General features: G+C 40.7%; 1 protein-coding gene across 7 annotated transcripts in view; it reads right to left on the bottom strand.

The window, feature by feature from the left end:
• Nucleotides 1-516: 516 nt before the first annotated feature.
• SPATS2L (spermatogenesis associated serine rich 2 like) overlaps nt 517-17,802 on the bottom strand; it is a 147,205-nt gene continuing 129,919 nt past the window's right edge. For all 7 annotated transcript variants that reach the window (XM_052791566.1, XM_052791567.1, XM_052791564.1 and 4 more), the window contains 5 exons: nt 11,665-11,723; nt 7,048-7,157; nt 6,393-6,495; nt 3,131-3,351; nt 517-1,957 (listed from right to left, as the gene is read on the bottom strand). In XM_052791566.1, coding sequence (XP_052647526.1) covers nt 1,559-1,957; nt 3,131-3,351; nt 6,393-6,495; nt 7,048-7,157; nt 11,665-11,723 — 892 coding nt within the window. In that variant the 3' untranslated portion in view covers nt 517-1,558. The remainder of the gene's footprint in view (nt 1,958-3,130; nt 3,352-6,392; nt 6,496-7,047; nt 7,158-11,664; nt 11,724-17,802) is intronic.

Below are 17,802 nucleotides of genomic sequence, written 5' to 3'. Positions count from 1 at the left end.
CCCATAAGGAATGCACCTCACTCTACACTTTGAGATTATTTTTCAAGGGCCACAGAGGAAAAGTAAACCAGTCAGTACAAAGGAAATGTGCAGTCAGCTAACAGAAATTAGGCAGCGGAAATTGGTAAAAAGCAATAGCAAACAATAAGCTAGGAATAAACTTTTAAAGATACTCGGGTGTCCTGCTCTTACTGACCTCAGTGGGAGGTCAGTCTTACTGACCTTTTACACCTTTCTGATTCTGACACTTAGGCCAGTAGTTCACCTGATGCCAGGTCTGGACTCTGACACCTTGCTATGTTAAATAACTTATATTAAAAGTATGTCCAGGATGGAGGCGGCTCTCATGGGAAGGTTCTGTTCCGTGCACTTGTGGCATTAGAATCTAGCTAAAAGCAAAAGCCTAGTCCTATCCAAACTCAGCCGAAAGCCACCCACTGATACCAGCTGAATTAAGCAAATACAATTTCAGTAATATCACAAAGGTTAGGCACTGCAAAGCAGCAAACACCAGAATATTTTAGAAAGAAGATTTTAATTTTTTGGAAGAAACAGGTTTTCTGAAATACAGAATCAGAACATTAAGACTAGGTAAGATTTTTATTTTAATAGAAAACTGGGAAGGATGTAGTATCTGCTCAGATATGTACCTCCACATTCTGCTGCACGTTGCTGTAACAAATTTATTAGTCATAGCTCTTGTTATGGACAGATGGTTCCTACAGCAAAAATATAGAAAAATACTTTGGATTCAAGTCTAGAACACCTGCAACTTTTCATATGCAAAAAAATAACTCCAACTAGTCATAGAAAAGTGGCTGATAGGGATGGAGAATAGGGCTGTGCATCTGAATAGCCATGACTATGTACATTCCAAACTTAAGAAATGAGCATTTTTCCTCAGCCTCATAAAAATAGTTTGTCAATGAAAAATACCAATATGTAATACATTTAATACAATTTATACTTGAATTTAAAGATCTCAGATTATGGAATAATAAGCTAAAATCAAATGTACTGCTTTTTCAAATGTTCTTGTATATAACAATACTCTCTGTGTATACAGTGTGCATGCATGTACGTGTATACACGCACAGAAAGAAAGAGGTGTATAGAGATTTGCTGAAAAATTCTACAAGATTATCTGATTTCATTGCAGACCACAGCATACAGACTTCCTGGGATCCTTCTAACACAGGCTGCTCTAAAAAACAATAATGTTGACTGGTATAACCACATATCTACAACAAGTTTTTGCTATTATGAATTTAATTATCAATTTATTTTTCCAATCTAGATTTCATTTTTCTAAGAAGTAAATGCTGCTTTGGTAAGATTCCGTACTGTCATGACAAAATAACTGTGAACATATTGGGCAAAGCCTTGAAAGTATGAATTAATTTTGATAATTAGTAAGTAATAAAGATACCAACAAGTTTTAAGCAGCAACAGATTTAAAATGACTATGTTCTGACTTATTTTCTTCACCAACAAGCATCTCGAGCAAGAAACTAAAGTGAAGAGATTAAATTTCTCTGCCTGCCATCACTGTGACATTTTAAGCCACCAAAGTCACAGCTGGCACTGAAAGAACGGTGGCATCAGCAGAGACCTCCATCCTTGCAGGACATAAATTGCATTGCGACACCCTGCCAACATTGCCTTGGAAAGGCTTGTGATCTGCAGTGTCTGGTGTATGATGCTTTCGTCGGGTCTTTTCTGAATGTATTGCATTCTCTGTGGTCCTTGTAGTTGTGGACTGCTCTTGATTTTTCATAGCTCCTTTATTTTTCGATCTGAAGCTGTTATGCTGCTGTCTTCTGTGTTCAGACCTGGAACCACTCTTTACGTTATTTTGATCTGCCTCATTACTGGCACCTTGTGACTTAAGAGATCCATTGAGCCGGAAGTTTTGGTGCTGTGGGTTGAATCTTCGTCTCTGGCTAGAAGGCCCATTCTACTCAGAAAGAAATTGGATAACTGTTAGGTTATCTGAATCCTTTCAACAGGACAAGAAATACAGCAATCAGAATTAACAAAAATTGCAGAATAAAATTTTCAGTGTAACTAAGAGAGGGAAAACACTATATGGTTTTGATTGTTGCCAGAGCTCTCTATTCATAACACTTCAAAACTGAACTATGAGTAATATGCGACATCTCAGTAGCCTGGAAAAAGAGATGGCAGGTTCACCACTGATGCCAAATTAAAACCTGCCGTGATTCAAGAGAATGCTGAAAAGGGGATGAAATACTAGACATCTCAACAGCAGCAGTTAAGAAGCACTGAAGAACTTGATACTGACTGATTTTTTTCCAAAATCACAAAAATACCTATCCTACTAAAGTATTGTGTAAATACTACAGTAAGACTGCAGGAAGAACAGAAATTCACATGTAAATTAAAGTCAAGTTAAGAATCCACATGGTGGGAGAAATGTCCATTGTGATATCTTGCTCAGAGGAAGCTTTGATCCTTAGTGGAAAGAGGCTGAATTGCTTTATTTCCATGACTGCCAGGCAGCTGATTCCATACATGCACTGACATTATGTAATGCTCCTACGTTTCCCTTCAGGCACCTACTTGACACTAAAATCCCTACTGGGACAAAATGCAGACCAACTTCAGTGGCAGCTTTACCTAAGTGCAACAGTAAAAGGACATTCCAAGGTGCTCTTATAATGAAATAGTTATCAATATAGCACAATACTATATTATACAGCTCCTGAAATAATATGCTTTTAAACCTGGCAGGATTCCGCTTCCAAAGTCTATCTAATAATCATGCTTCAACAGCACATCAACTGATCATTTGTGAAGGATCAGAAATAAATGTTTCTCCACCGTAGCATGGAGGGCAATTAGCTATTATGGACAGTTTTTCTTTCTCAGTCTATTAACTGCCACTAGTCACTTCTGAACACCAGACAGCGGTCTTTGCTGGTATGGCATTTCTGGTATTTACACCTTGTATGTTCACACTGCCTTGAAAATGAAGCTGGAAAATATATACTTGCATATTTTCAAAAATTATTAATTAACTATACGGACTGCAAACCAGTATTTGATTTTGTATTAACAACGTCCAATGAAATTTTTGAAATAGTTTAGTTCATAACTGGTTTCTTACCTGCTTATTTGTCAGGGTTCCTTGGGAAGAAGATTCTGTAGGATTGGAAGAAAGATGACTTTGTACTTTAGTGCTGGCTGTTTTATTATCAGAGTTCTTGGCATTACTAGAGGACTTTCGGGTGTGCGTATTTTGCTTGCCAGTTGTTGCATGCGAGGTCATTGAAGACAGCACTGAACTACATGGTGTTCTTGAGGAATAGTTGTTCTTTGGGTGAGAAACTATAAAAAAAAGTATTCTGTGTTATCAGTTAAAAGATCAACATCTAAACATAAGGCTTTATTCTTACCCTGCTTACAGTTTGTTTTGGTAGCATTGTTCCAGCCTTACTTTAAATACTGAAGTAAGCTAGATAACTAGGCTTGGAATTAGGCCATAGCGTTTTATTTCTGTGAAACTGCCTCATCGTGAAGCACTTCTGGACAAAAGAGCCAATGTGGTGGAACTGTGCAAAAACTGGAAGGAGCCTGGCAGAAGGCTAGGCTTTGGTCATCCAAGAAAACTTTTCAAAATCCATGGCACCTAATGGTTTGCTTGTGAACTTTTAACCAGTTGAGCTGACAGGACTGCCTCATGCACTGCTGCCCTATCAATAATGTTCCTAATGGGAGTCTTCAGGCAACAAAGGAAGAAACACAGGAACACAGGAAGGGAGTGAGTGGCATGCCGGTAACTCTCTCAACTGCTTTAGGTCAAAGGAAGTTGTGCATGCAGACACCACAGACTGAATTTGATTCCGAATTATTCTTTGATCATGGAAGGCTGCAGAGGCTGACATTTGCTGTCTATGTATGTACTAGCTACAACACAGGTAACAGCCATAAAAGCTTCCTTAGTATGTCTAAATATTTTTTAAGGAGAAAAAAAAAAAAAAAGTCTAGTGCCTATTGCTCATTCCTCTCTAAGGAGATGATTAACAAAGATTCTCCTGTACCATGGATATCTATAAAAACTGGAACTGAATGCAGTGCACTAATCCACTTCATGTAGATCATGGCAGTCAGCACCATCAGGAACTACTATTGCTCATCTCAGTATATTCCCGCTCCCTACTTCTTAGTATTTTGAGACTGCCTGATTTCTTAACCACTTTCATGTCTGGATGTGAAGTGCATGAAGCAAATCCTTGATTTCTACCTCTCTGCATTTCCACAAGCTCTTTAAGCTGCCTGCTTCTGTGCAATGGCCCCTAAGCAGTCTCAAAGAGGACTCTGAGGCTACTGAAGTTCTTGATCTTAATTTGCTGTTCTGATTTTTCTGATTATGGAATTTTCCTGTTTCCTTCTGGTAGAGGTGACAAACCAGAGGCTCGCTTCAGTGAGACACCTGTTGTTTTATCTAAGAGATACTTCTCTTTTTCCACTTCTAGTACAGAGAAAGGAGATGTGGAATAATTTTAGCAACTGAGCATCATCTGTTAGGTTTTTTGAGGCTCTTACTCACTTATGCCAACATCAGCTATTTCTCCCACTAGGTGTCCTCTTTAGAAAATGCAATGATTTGCACAATGAACTGAATTTTCTGTCCTAAGTTCAGTGAGGCTGGCTGTCACTGAATTCTACTGCTCTCTTGTCTAAAACAGACTGTTGCACATAGAAGTCCATATAAAAATCCAGGTGCTTGTCATAAAAATGTATTTTTAACAAAAAAGATGTACACTGAAGACGTACCATCGGGCATTCTGGATATATGTCAGACCAATTATTTTTGTTTCTTCCTGTCCTTAATTGTGAGTGTATGCTGCCCACCCTCTTCTTACGCTAGAACGTGCCTGCCTTTGCACAAGCTGTGTGGTTTTGGTTATTGCTTTTGTTAAATCAAATAAATGATCTTATCAAAGACATGCCAACAGCATAAGTTGCTCATCTAAGGTCACTGAGGGCAGATTAAAACTAAGTTCTTCAGACAGCCAGTGCACTATCAGTCATTTGTAAGATGGCACTGCTTCCCTGCTAATAGCTGTTCTTTTGACTTCACTGACCTGATTTCAACAGGTCTGCATCAAACTATGCTTAAGTAATGCTTTACTGAAATGAGGTATAAATAATTAACTTGCAGAATTAACTGCAGCTGGAAGTTTTTTAGGAAAGTGGTTCAATGAGTTGAAAAAAATAGTCTATGGTTGCATCAAAAGCAGCTGTGGTTATATTAGTCAGGATAATCTTTACAGAATTTTCAATTTTCAATCTCTTAAGCTTCAGGGTATGAGATAGGGTCTATGAGGTGACTGTGAACAATTAGATGCATTACTGGGAAGCTTATGCCTTCCTTTGAAACATCCTGGGTTGGCTTCAATGAGAGACATGATACGGGGTTAGATGGATCTTCAAAGTGTTCTACAAAAGCAATTCTTACGGTCTAATGAATGAAACTGGTTATGCCTCAAAGGAGTCAGTTCTTTAGCTGTGCAGTCAGAAGCTCATATTGGCAGACTGTGGTATTTTTTCTTTTTTCTATTTCTAGTAACTCCTTGAAGACATTAATTATTTTTCTTCCCAAAATTGTTTTCCTTCCATCAAGATGCACTAGTTCAGTATTGTGTTAACAGTTTTTCTCCTGAGTGATGGTACTGATGGGATATCATGGGACAGGGTAACATTTGGGGCAAAGCATTATAGTATTTGCTTTTTTTGGGGGGGAAAAAAGCACAACAAAGATGAGAAATAGGCTATCTCATATTTTGCAACACGGACATGACACTTGGAGCAGAAAGTGAGCCTGAATTTCCAAGCAGAAGGGCAGACGATTTGGAAACAGGAACATTTGGGACTACCTTTAGCTCCTGAAAAACCCAGTGAATACTGTTACAAAGCTGGGGAGTTACTTCCTAGCAGGAGAGATCTGAACTGGTCTCATAACATTATGCTTACACAGAGAAGCTTCCGATTTACTAGTTATTCATAAATTACTGAATTTGAGTGTTCCCCAGAGCTGACTTTTATTTCCACTTGGAAATAACTGTTTAGATGGAAAACTCCACCTGATCTGAATAACACCTGGAAATCTCTGACAAAGAGGGCACTGTGCACACGCAGATGGACTGTGCAGCGCAAGTACACTGTGTCTAATGTGTTGCATACTGTAAAGTCGACTTGTGCATGTTCAGGAAACCTGCTGCATCCAGATATACCATTCATGTCAGGCTTGCTGCATACACACACACTGGCAGTACACATGCCATTATTTCTGCTGGCATTTCCTCAACAGGTATGTGGAACACTATGTTCCGAGAACTTCAGTGTGAGAAATCACCAGCACTTACTTTCTCCACAGAGCTGAATTTGGGTCTTCAGCTGTTCTGTATCACAGGAAAATCGGGCAGACCTGCCCAGCTCTTCATCATATTTCCGTTCACTCACAAAGTGCTGCAAAAAATACAGACAAATTAACAGTGATTTGCATTCTGAGCAAAAGACTGTATGGATGGTACAGAAACCAATCAATACTTTCCTTAAGTTCACTTTAAGGCTCAGCAAACTCTTGACCCTGCCCTGTACACAGGATCTCTATGCAGAACCAAGTATTTTCCCATCCTTACCAAATTACATGTCTCTCAGCCCAGTGATGGGTGGATCACTCCCACACTTGGGAAGTGGGTCATTTCATTGGAGTATATGCATTTGATCACTGAACCTGAAGCTATCAGGTTTACTTGTTAACTGAGTCTGATAAATGATACACAAACAGCAAAACTCCCCACTGCTACACTTATGAGGGCATAGCTTACACTTCTCTGATAGTGTCTGTACGCTGCTCAGAGGTGCTATAATACTTTAAGAAGGTATGCTTTCCCCATGGAAAGCTAGTTACCCTTTGGCCCACAGCAGGAATGAACAGCCTGGGCATTTTAACATGACAGCTCTTTCTTGGTATTTATGCTAACAGCTGAAATACCCAAGCAGAAGTGAATGCCTGACCTTAATTTCAGCCCTGAGTTCAGACAGTTGTGCTTCAGCCATGTGACTGGCTAGGTCTGTCAGTCTCTTCAGCTCCTCAGCTTTCTTCTGCCGAGCAGTCAGGATTTCCACTGCCAAATACCAATAGTCAATAATTAATGCTACGAAGGTAAATTGCTCTGTAATTCATTACTCTTTGGGCATTAACACCGTATGTCACATGTGAGACAAGCACACACATCTCGGACCCCTGACTTCAACTGGACTTGCAATATGCTGCTTGCACAGATAAAGTCAATCAGTGTATTTAACTGAACGGCCTGGTGTTGAAAAAGATCTGAAAATGGGACAGCTGTCAGAAAATCAAAGTTAAATCAATCCTTCAACATTTAGACAAACAGGGGCAGAGACATGTTGTTTTGAGTGTTCCAGTGCTTTATTTTTAAGCACAAAATCAGGGAGCCTTCCATGGAGACATGGAAAGAAGCATTACATTGAGTCAACAGCCTGTTTCTGAAGACATGCTATATTCTATTTACACAGGGGCATTTCAGTTCCTCTGAAAAAAATGTGTTCATATATAGTTGTATTGGGTTTGCATGCCAAGGTTTTGGTAGCAGGGGGACTACAGGGGTGGCTTCTGTAAGAAGCTGCTAGAAGCTTCCCCCATGTCTGATAAAGCCAATGCCAGCCAGCTCCAAGATGGACCCGCCGCTGGCCAAGGGCGAGCCAACCAGTGAAAGTGGTAGCGCCTCTATGATAAAATTTTTAAGAAGGGAAAAAAAGAGTTGCTGTGGCACAGAAACAGCAGCTGGAGAGAAGAGTGAGAACATGTAAGAGAAACAACCCTGCAGACCCCCAGGTCAGTGAAGAAGGAGGGCGAGGAGGTGCTCCAGGTGCAGGAGCAGAGATTCCCCTGCAGCCCGTGGTGAAGACCATGGTGAGGCAGGCTGTCCCCCTGCAGCCCATGGAGGTCCATGGTGGAGCAGATATCCACCTGCAGCCCGTGGAGGATCCCACGCCGAAGCGGGTGGATGCCGAAAGGAGGCTGTGACCCTGTGGGAAGCCCGCGCTGGAGCAGGCTCCTGGCAGGACCTGTGGCTCCGTGGAGAGAGGAGCCCATGCTGGAGCAGTGTGTGACTGAAGGACTGCACCCCATGGAAGGGACCCACGCTGGAGCAGTTCGTGAAGAACTGTCTCCCATGGGAGGGACCCTATGCTGGAGCAGGGGAAGAGTGTGAGGAGTCCTGCCCCTGAGGAGGAAGGAGCGGCAGAGACAACGTGTGATGAACTGACCCCAACCCCCATTCCCCGTCCTCCTGTGCTGCTGGGGGAGAGGACGCAGAGAATCTGGGAGTGAAGCTGTGCCTGGGAAGAAGGGAGGGGTGGGGGGAAGGTGTTTTAAGATTTGGTTTTATTTCTCATTACGCTACTCTGATTTGATTGGTAATAAATTAAATTAATTTTCCCCAAGTCGAGTCTGTTTTGCCTGTGACGGTAACTGCTGAGTGATCTCCCTGCCCTTATCTGGGCCCATGAGCCTTCTGTTACATTTTCTCTCCCCTGCCCGCTGATAGGAGGACTGATAGAATGGCTTTGGTGGGCACCTGGCATCCAGCCAGGGTCAACCCACCACAATAGCTTATGTTAAAATCACCAGCACTGCTGTTTTGCTTTCAAGTACAGAATATATACAATTGCCATTTCTACAGCAAAGCAGTATTACAAAGGCCAACAGTCTTTATGAAAAAATACTGAATGTTCACTGCTGCCCATCTTGTATACTTTATATAAGGATGGGGTGAATAGTTATGTTCTTATAGGAAAAAATTAATCATGAACCACAAAGCAACAGTCCACTTATGTGCAGGATAACATGACTACAATTCTGGTGGAAAATTAAATACTCTAGTATTTGTAGTGCAAACTCTATTACCTACACGATGACTCAATGTAAAAGCAACAACTGATTAATTGGCTGGTGGGATCAGTACTTGTGGCAGAGAGGAAAGACAGCATTTAAGTGTAAAATAATAACAATCATAGTCTTTTGTCTAGAGCTTATGTCTACAGTCAGGGTGAGTGGTAGTTGTTGTAAACTATCCTAAGGCTACAGACTCCATTAGAGCTGTGGAGACTGTGGCTTCTTTGCCGCCTTTTGCCACAAATTTCCAGAGCAGACTTGGCGAGTCACCTAACCAGCTCATACTTTGTAATGCCATTTTTTAGGTGAGAATTAATAATATTTCACAAAGAGTTTGCTTTTCAACCCACTATCATTTATTTAAGCAGATGGCATCTTCTTTTGAAAGCATCATAGAATGGTTTGGGTTAGAAGGGACCTTTTAAAGGTCATCTAGTCCACCCCCCTGCAATGAGCAGGGACATCTTCAACTAGATCAGGATGCTCAGAGCTGTGTCCAACCCGACCTTGAACGTTTCCAGGGATGGAGCATCTACCGCCTCTCTGGGCAACCTGTTCCAGTGTTTCACCAAGTAGAGCATGGTCCAGCAGGTGCAGCTGTGTGGGAACAACCAAACCATACGATAGAGGAGCCTGTGTCACACAGGGCAGGGAAGGCACAGCGTGGCTACAGTTCCTTTAGCCCTGTTGGTAAATCTGTGCTTACATTATTACTTATGCTAAGAACAGGTGTGTATCTATCTCTCTAGCTGATCTTTTAACTTCATTTTTGTGGAATATGGTCTACAAGTCTGAGAAAATTTTATCAGATTAAAACAAACAGTTTACTAGCTGTTTTTCTTTGTCCAATAGTTCTGCTTTATTGCTTATTCTAGGTAATGCTAATACTGTTCCTCCCCAAGGTCAGCACCCCCTTTGCTGAAGTGACTGCCCAAACCTTATGATCTCATTTCATACCGGCACTTACCTCCGCATGAGATGCCAGCCAAATACCCATTTTTAAAAAAACCCGAAATTATCATATTTGGAAATTTTCCCAGTATTGACAGTAAGAGTAAGATTACCCATGTAAAATAGTCCTCCAGTGCAGCAAAGAGATGTGAAAATAAATAATAATGTACATCTTGGTTAACACCTTACAGTCCTCTAACAACTTTCTGCCTAAAGTTCTGAAGGCAGTTTACAAGTCTACAACAGCCTGAGAGACAGCAGAAACTACATTGTTAAAGACGGGTACAGGGGCCATCCAGTGCCACACGTGGAGTCAACATGAAAGCAGGGAAATAGAACCTGCCATGTACAAATGCAGCACTTTGCATGCCTGTAGATAAGAATTAGGTTTACTTTCCACAAAAATTACTACTATACCTGCCCAAGATTAATGAAGGTGCCCTATGATACCATCAGCCCTGGATGGTGGATTTCAAAAATGTGGGTTTTGTTTATGCGGTTAGGGCTTAGATCCATGTCTGCTGCTATCACTGTGAATTTTACCATTCGTTTCCTGGGAGTGAGTGCATGCCCTGTAGATGATTATGGCTACCTGGTCTCTGCAGGTAACCAAAAAGCTGCTGATACATTTCCATCTACAACTCCTCCCAAGAATAACACAGAACTCCAAATCCACATCTATTTCATGTTAGTATTAGAAAAGTTAGCATACAAAATTCCAAACACAAACTAATGCCAATCTTTGCTGTAACAGCTCATACCTTTTAGTTTCCACACATATACAACTGCAAGAGACTTAGCTAACAATGGAGGATTTAAATTATTTTTTAAAATAAAAATTTAACTAGTATACATTTGTGAACTAAGTGAGAGTTCTATATGCAAATGAAGCATTCAAGAATGTTACACATATATTTGTAACCCTCCTTGGAAGGACCTTAAACTCACAAATCCATAAAAGGACTGTATGCATACACAGCAGTGATATATTAATCTGCCAGGCAAAGTATCATTCCAACCATACATTGGTTAATCTTCAGTTTCTCACTTAGCCCTCTCTATTGAAACACATCCCCGTGATTACTGGGCCATGAATACCATATCTCAGATGGGGTATAAGACAGATATTGTGGTGTCCTAATACATGGCTCATCTTGCTTTTTTTTTTCCCAAACCAGAATACATATACCTTACCTATACAAAAAACCAGAGATGACATGAAAGCCTGGAATCAGATCAACTCCTACAGATTATTAAGAAAACAGATTCCAGTAAACATCTAGTTTTTTATTTTTTATTGTTCCAATTCATAAGCTTGATCACTATCCCTTAAAGCTATGCAAGGCCACACAATAACCTATTCCCCTAGTAATTTCCAGTATTCTAACTCATATATGTAATATAAGCAAGCAAACAGTGATTAAGAAATGGAAACAAAGTGATTGACAAACCATAATGGGGGGGGAGGAGTGATTAAAAAGCTCTGATAAGTAAGCACAAGGAATAAATAATTTAAATCTAACTTCATATCAACTTTTGGTTTACCTTAATTTCATAATACTGAAATTTTGAAGCAAAATCATAATATAGAAACTATACAGAAACTGTCCTGGAACATCGAAGACTTATTTGATTGCATACATATAACAATGAAAGACGCTGGAATGCTACTAACCAAATTTATGTACCGTGTAATTTTCTGCCAAACAAAACAAATGTTTCCATGACTATTCCAAAGGTTCCCTGTGTATTTTTTTACTTACTGGCTTCTTCTTTAACTTTATCAATTTCTGCCATTAATGATACTTCTTTGTCTACGATGCTAAAAAAGGAAAAAAAGAAAGAAAAAAAAAAACCACAATTTAATCCATGCTAGAACTCCATCAAAATCGAAAGCTGTAACTACACAAAGACTTCAGACTTTAGTTATGGGCAGTTTTGAAATTAATAAGACTTAAAAAATGGAAGCTGAAAGAACAGCTAGGCAAACTGACTAGAAAAAATTAGTGATAAACAGCGTATGCTGATTTACACAAACATCTCACTGGCCTGTCCATGTGTCTGCACAGATGTGGAAGTCACCCGGATTTACCCCTTTGGCACTGCCTAGGCACAGCAGTCCTCAAATGACTAAACAGTCTATTTCCTAATTAAGCCAGATATGCCATTGCTACTACCCAGGTTCATACAGCTTAGCTCTCAGTGCAGTATTAAGAATAAAACAGAGTTAAAGCTGTGTGGAAAGAAGTCCTTCTCTTCCTTAAATAGAGATATTCTTGCAACATATGTCATGGTAAAGACGAAAATGGTTTGTGATGTAAATAAGCATTAATGTATCTCCATAATAGAGGTCAGCTTCCTTGCCCCCCATTCTCTCCAGGACTGGGAAGGTGTGGTTCCACTTTTACCTGGCCTTCCTAAAGGTCTCATGTGCCTTTCGTTTCAGAAATCTCTGGTGCACAATCCCTGACAGTGCTTTTAAGCTGTCAAAGTGCAAACTGATCAGGTGGGTCTACTGAGAGCAGTGGGTTTGTAAGTTGTTTACATCATCAACCTAGCGACATTGTTCAGTGAAATAACACCACTGCAGAATGGATAGTGGTCTGGTGTGCCACTCCATCTTCCCCTCACTAGATTATTCTTAGTCACGTTCACATTTAATAAACATCACCAATGTTAATGTTTGTGTTTGCATAAGTGAGTAAACTCAAGCAGCTGGGGGTAAATCACAAAAAGTAGGTCAAACACCAGGAATAAATCCAGGTACGCACTCAAGGGAAGAGTGGAATTCTCACCCTTTCAGTAAAATAATCCTTAAACGTAAGCTTTTGTACCCAGTGAAGACACTGAGTTATATGTGAACTAGCTTCCATCAGAAGGAAGACGTTATAGAAAACTCAAGAACAAAACATTTGTCTAGAATGCCCTTAGCAAGACAGGAAAGATCCTACAGAGTTCAGTGGGCAGCAATCAAAGACAGAAGACTTACAGAGGAGAGAAGGACTGATGGGTTGTTAACTGAAACAGGGAAAGATTAGGGAGTGGGCAGGGTGGGGAACACATGGCAGATATACAGCTGACTCAACCAGAAATTTACCAGGTAGAACATGTTCAAGTGCCATGCAGCCTTCCTTGAAATCTTCCCATAAATTAACTCAGTTCACACAGGAGGTTTGCAACAGAAGTTCTGCAGCATCCTACCCTCGGGTTTTACCCATCAACTATGCCACCTTTAGAGGAGGAGTGGCTACTACCTTTACACTGCCTCTCAACAGCCAACAAGAGGGACAGAAGCAGGTTGGCTGATGGCAAAGGATGCAGCAAGACAATAAAATTGCAGCATAACATGTTTTTCTGTTTCATACATACAAACAAGACTAAAAACATTGTTTTGGCCTGCCAGATCGATTTAGTGTAACCTACACACCAGAGGAAATAAAACAGCAGGGTTTTTTACGGTAGAGCAAATCAGTTAAGAAGCATACACTTACAATGAAAGGACATACTTGTTCTAGTTGGCCCTCAATATTCTCCAGGCATAAGCATTAAGCTTGGACTCCAAATAGGCAGGTGATGATTCCAGCTTGCTAATCTAAATAGCAATAGCTTTTCAGAATTAATCTATTTTCAATTAGCTTTTGTAACTACATGGTATAATAAACTTCCTTGGCTTTCACAGCAGGTGGCTGAAATGAGTCTTGTAAGCAATCACTTGTTTCTACCCTCTACAAAAAGAGAGATTTTAATGGTCTTTAGTACTTTCCCCTTAATTTAAAAAGTTTGCACATGTTCGCTTTTGCTGTCTCTGTTACAAAAGTACCTCCCTAGTGTACTACACAGGTTATATAAACAAACTTTTGGCTGGAAAAAATATTCAGGCAACAAGCTCACAACAGTAGAGCTCATCAGAACTGTGTTTAGGCCCAGTTCATTCCATGACTGTCCTCTCTCCACTCCAACAAAACATCCTTGCTAAACTGCTTAACCCCTAACATTTTATTTTGATGCCAAATAAAAACACTTTTAATACCAGAATGAGAACAAGGCCATAGCAGTCCTATATTTATCATATTTTATAGTCATATCTCATTTGTTACTAGACAGTTTTCTACTCCTAATGTTTTAGTGTCGTCTGTGATGAACGTTTCAGGAAAGTGTTTGGATGTTGTAGTAGTAGAGGCCAGGACTCTGATGAATTTGATGGAGAACAACCACCTGAGCACTTAGCTTGTAGCTACAAACTACCACTGAGAAAACTAAAGAATAAAACAAGAGAATAAGTGTTTGGTGCCTTTGTCAATATGAGACTAGTTAATGTGATAAACTAAGGTTCTTTAACAGATCTTCATAGGGTTGCCCTTCCCTGAAGACAATGCAGCTGTACTAACTTATACCAGCTGAGGACACGGACTCTCTCTCTCAACAAAAGGAAAGGATCATACTAATTCTCATCTGGAAGCATAAAGCCACATTTCTCAGCTTGGAAATCATGAACTACCATATTTCATGGAACAATGGGGGAAGTTAACATTTCTTTAGAAATGTCATAGGCCAACCAGCGCTAGGAAATACTACGTTTCTTCTTAGTTCGCATAAGGGTCAATTATTAAGGAAATGGGAGTAGGAATCAACTAGATTCCTTTCTAGTCACATAGAGCACTTCAGTGCAAAACTGACCAACTCCTCCTCCATCAAGAACTTAGCAAAGTTATAAACAGACAAAAATGACAGAGAGAAAGCTGGAAAACTGGACTGGAAAAAAAAAAGACGAAAGACAAAATGAATACAGAAAGAAAACTAAATGCTAACATATAGAAGGAGAAAGGACAAGAACACTATGGAAAAATTAATGGATCAAATCTTGTTTCTTGTTCCTGCTAAGATCCCACTGTTTTCACATGAAGCATAGAGAGCCTACTTCAGCTGAACAGCTTCTTAACTCATGAGAAGTTGAACTGGTTTTAGTGTATTTTCTGGAATAATGCCCTACTCGGCCTCAATAGGATGATCATGAACAGACCACAGTGCTAGCAGTATTAAGAACTTCTCAAATCTCGGTTCAGCAATACCTCCTGGGAATGCATTTTCTCTCAATGCTTCTTAGTGTCCGCTTGATACCAAAATGTTATATCAAGCTGGTACACTCCAGGGCACAGCCTGCAGCCATTGGTGTGCTGTGGAGAACTAGATACTGGGTGCTATAGGAAATTTCTGCACGCTCACATATCACCAGATATGGGCTCTAGCAGAGCAAGGAACAGAATGCAATTCAGATCTAAAGACACTTCAGGGAAAATATTCTGCTAATTCCTTCCTCTCTAGTTATGCTGTTTCTCTTGGGTCTTCTGTAGATGTTAGGAATCAGGGTTAAAATCATAAACATGCTTCTTCAGCTGAGGTTCTGGAGAGATCATAACCTTGTCAATTTTTTCTAATTACTCTGTCATGGTTTAACCCCAGCCAGCAACTAAGCACCACACAGCCGCTCACTCACTCCCTCTCCACCCAGTGGGATGGGGGAGAAAATCAGGAAAAGAAGCAAAACCCGTGGGTTGAGATAAGAACGGTTTAATAGAACAGAAAAGAAGAAACTAATAATGATAATACTAATAAAATGACAACAGTAATAATGAAAGGATTGGAATGTACAAATGATGCGCAGTGCGATTGCTCACCACCCACCGACCGATACCCAGCTAGTCCCCGAGCGGTGATTCCCCACCCCTCTTCCCAGTTCCTATACTAGATGTGACATCACATGGTATGGAATACCCCGTTGGCCACTTTGGGTCAGCTGCCCTGGCTGTGTCCTGTGCCAACTTCTTGTGCCCCTCCAGCTTTCTTGCTGGCTGGGCATGAGAAGCTGAAAAATCCTTGACTTTAGTCTAAACGCTACTTAGCAACAACTGAAAACATCAGTGTTATCAACATTCTTCACATACTGAACTCAAAACATAGCACCGTACCAGCTACTAGGAAGACAGTTAACTCTATCCCAGCTGAAACCAGGACATACTCCCAGCACTAACATTCTATCAGGCTTCAGCCATCCCTTCTCTCTCCATCCAACATCAGCTTTTGAGTATATTCCATATACCATTTGAGACTCCTGTGACAAGCACACAACTCGGCACCAACACTTCCCTCTCTGAATGTACCTGAATTTATGCCCTAATCATCGGTCTGTAGGATCCCCTGCTGTAGTAGTATTTGTCAGTTCTACTATAGGTGTTCAGTTTTTCTATGATACATTTATAATACTCATTGGAGCAAATACTGGGACTCAAATTCCCCCTCCCATTGACCAGGCTCAAGGACAGATCTGAATCAAGCAAGTCATACTCCATGACTGATGCTGGAGCCAAAAGAGAGTAACACTACTACCTCTTTCTTTCCTGTCTCCCTTTGCCACATTTCTCTTCTGAAAGGACTGATTCTGTTCTTCTCTTACCCCTCACTTTTTCAGGATCAGGACCTGGGTACCAAACTGTAGCTATCAGCATCGTATCATTGTTCACCGCAGGTGCATAGCTGTAGTTTGGTGCACAGGGTTCAGCACTGTTTGATTTTAATATCCAGATGAAATTTTGAGGTGGGGTTCAGGAAGGAGACAATTTTGTTGAAGGAACACAGCAAAACAGAGGCTTAACGCAGCAGACATGCAAATGGAGCCAGGACACAGGCAGTGCTCGTGCTGTAGAGACATGAGATGCAGCAGGAGAGATAGCAGCTCTCTAAGATTCATTTTGCTGAATCAGTTCTGAAGGCAAGAGAGTAAGTGTCCTATTCCTGGTCAAATGGACAGTACTCATGCCTTGGTCTTATGCAGACTGGCAGAATTCACACTAGCATACAATAGCAAAAGAGCTGCAAATGCCAAACTGCAGTAAGCTGCCAGCACAGCAACGATAGGGGTAAATTATGCTGACAGCTGCCTCATTTCACAGCTTCATACTCAGAACAAAGTCTGAATTTGTTCTGACATTAGTGGAAACAAATTAATCTTCCTCTAGTTTACTGCATGAAATCTAGTGCTTGCACAGTGAAAAAGAAAAGATATTTTCAGTCAGCTGCAATACCTCAAAATCCCACTAAAATGATTAAAGTTATTAGTGCCTCTTCAGAAAAGCTGCTTCAGACTGCCAGGCTGGCTGATTTATAGCTTTACTGATGAGAATCACAAGGGTTCCAGATGACCAGAATCTTCTCTTTCCTTCTGCCTCTTCTAGGCATTATGATAAACCTATTGTGCCTGAAGAGATGGGGAAATAAAAAGACCAAGCTGACACAGAGGCAAACTCACTGACACAACTCACAAAGGTAAGCTACAGCTGCATGACACAAAGGTTACTGTTAAGAGTGCAATTCAAATGAGTCCTTTCAAAACCCTGTTAAACTCCCCCAAATGCCAGTTTTCTCCTTCAGGTGTTTAATAAGCTTCACTCTCTCCTGAGCCAGCTTTGTGCATAGTTTGAGTGTTGTTTTGGAGACTAGGGAAGACAGTCAGCTGTGGCATTCTGAACAACTGCAGCAGGGAAGGGGGAAAGAACTATTTTTTCATGGGCATCCTCTGGGGTCTGGTTCAGCAGGTGAGACGCTGGAACACTGAGGTACAATTCAAGTCCTTTTTTCATGAGGAAGAGAGTTAGTTATGGGACGCTGCTGGAGTTTGACAGCTTAGGCTTAAAAAAAAATACAACACACCATTCTCCAGTGATTTGCTCTGTCAGTGGGCTTCGGAACAGACCCCAGTAGCTCCTTAGAAGTTGCGCTGGTTAACAATCTGCTGACAAACTCAAGCAAGTTTGAGGGATGTTAGTACTGTCACTGTCTCTGCTATATCTGAGCTGAGATTACATGCAAATTCATGGGGTAGTCCTGATAAACTCAGCATTGGTCTT

Source organism: Harpia harpyja, chromosome 7 (assembly GCF_026419915.1).
Source record: "Harpia harpyja isolate bHarHar1 chromosome 7, bHarHar1 primary haplotype, whole genome shotgun sequence".
NCBI classification, from domain to species: domain Eukaryota; kingdom Metazoa; phylum Chordata; class Aves; order Accipitriformes; family Accipitridae; genus Harpia; species Harpia harpyja.
This window is presented reverse-complemented; position numbering and strand designations above follow the sequence as displayed.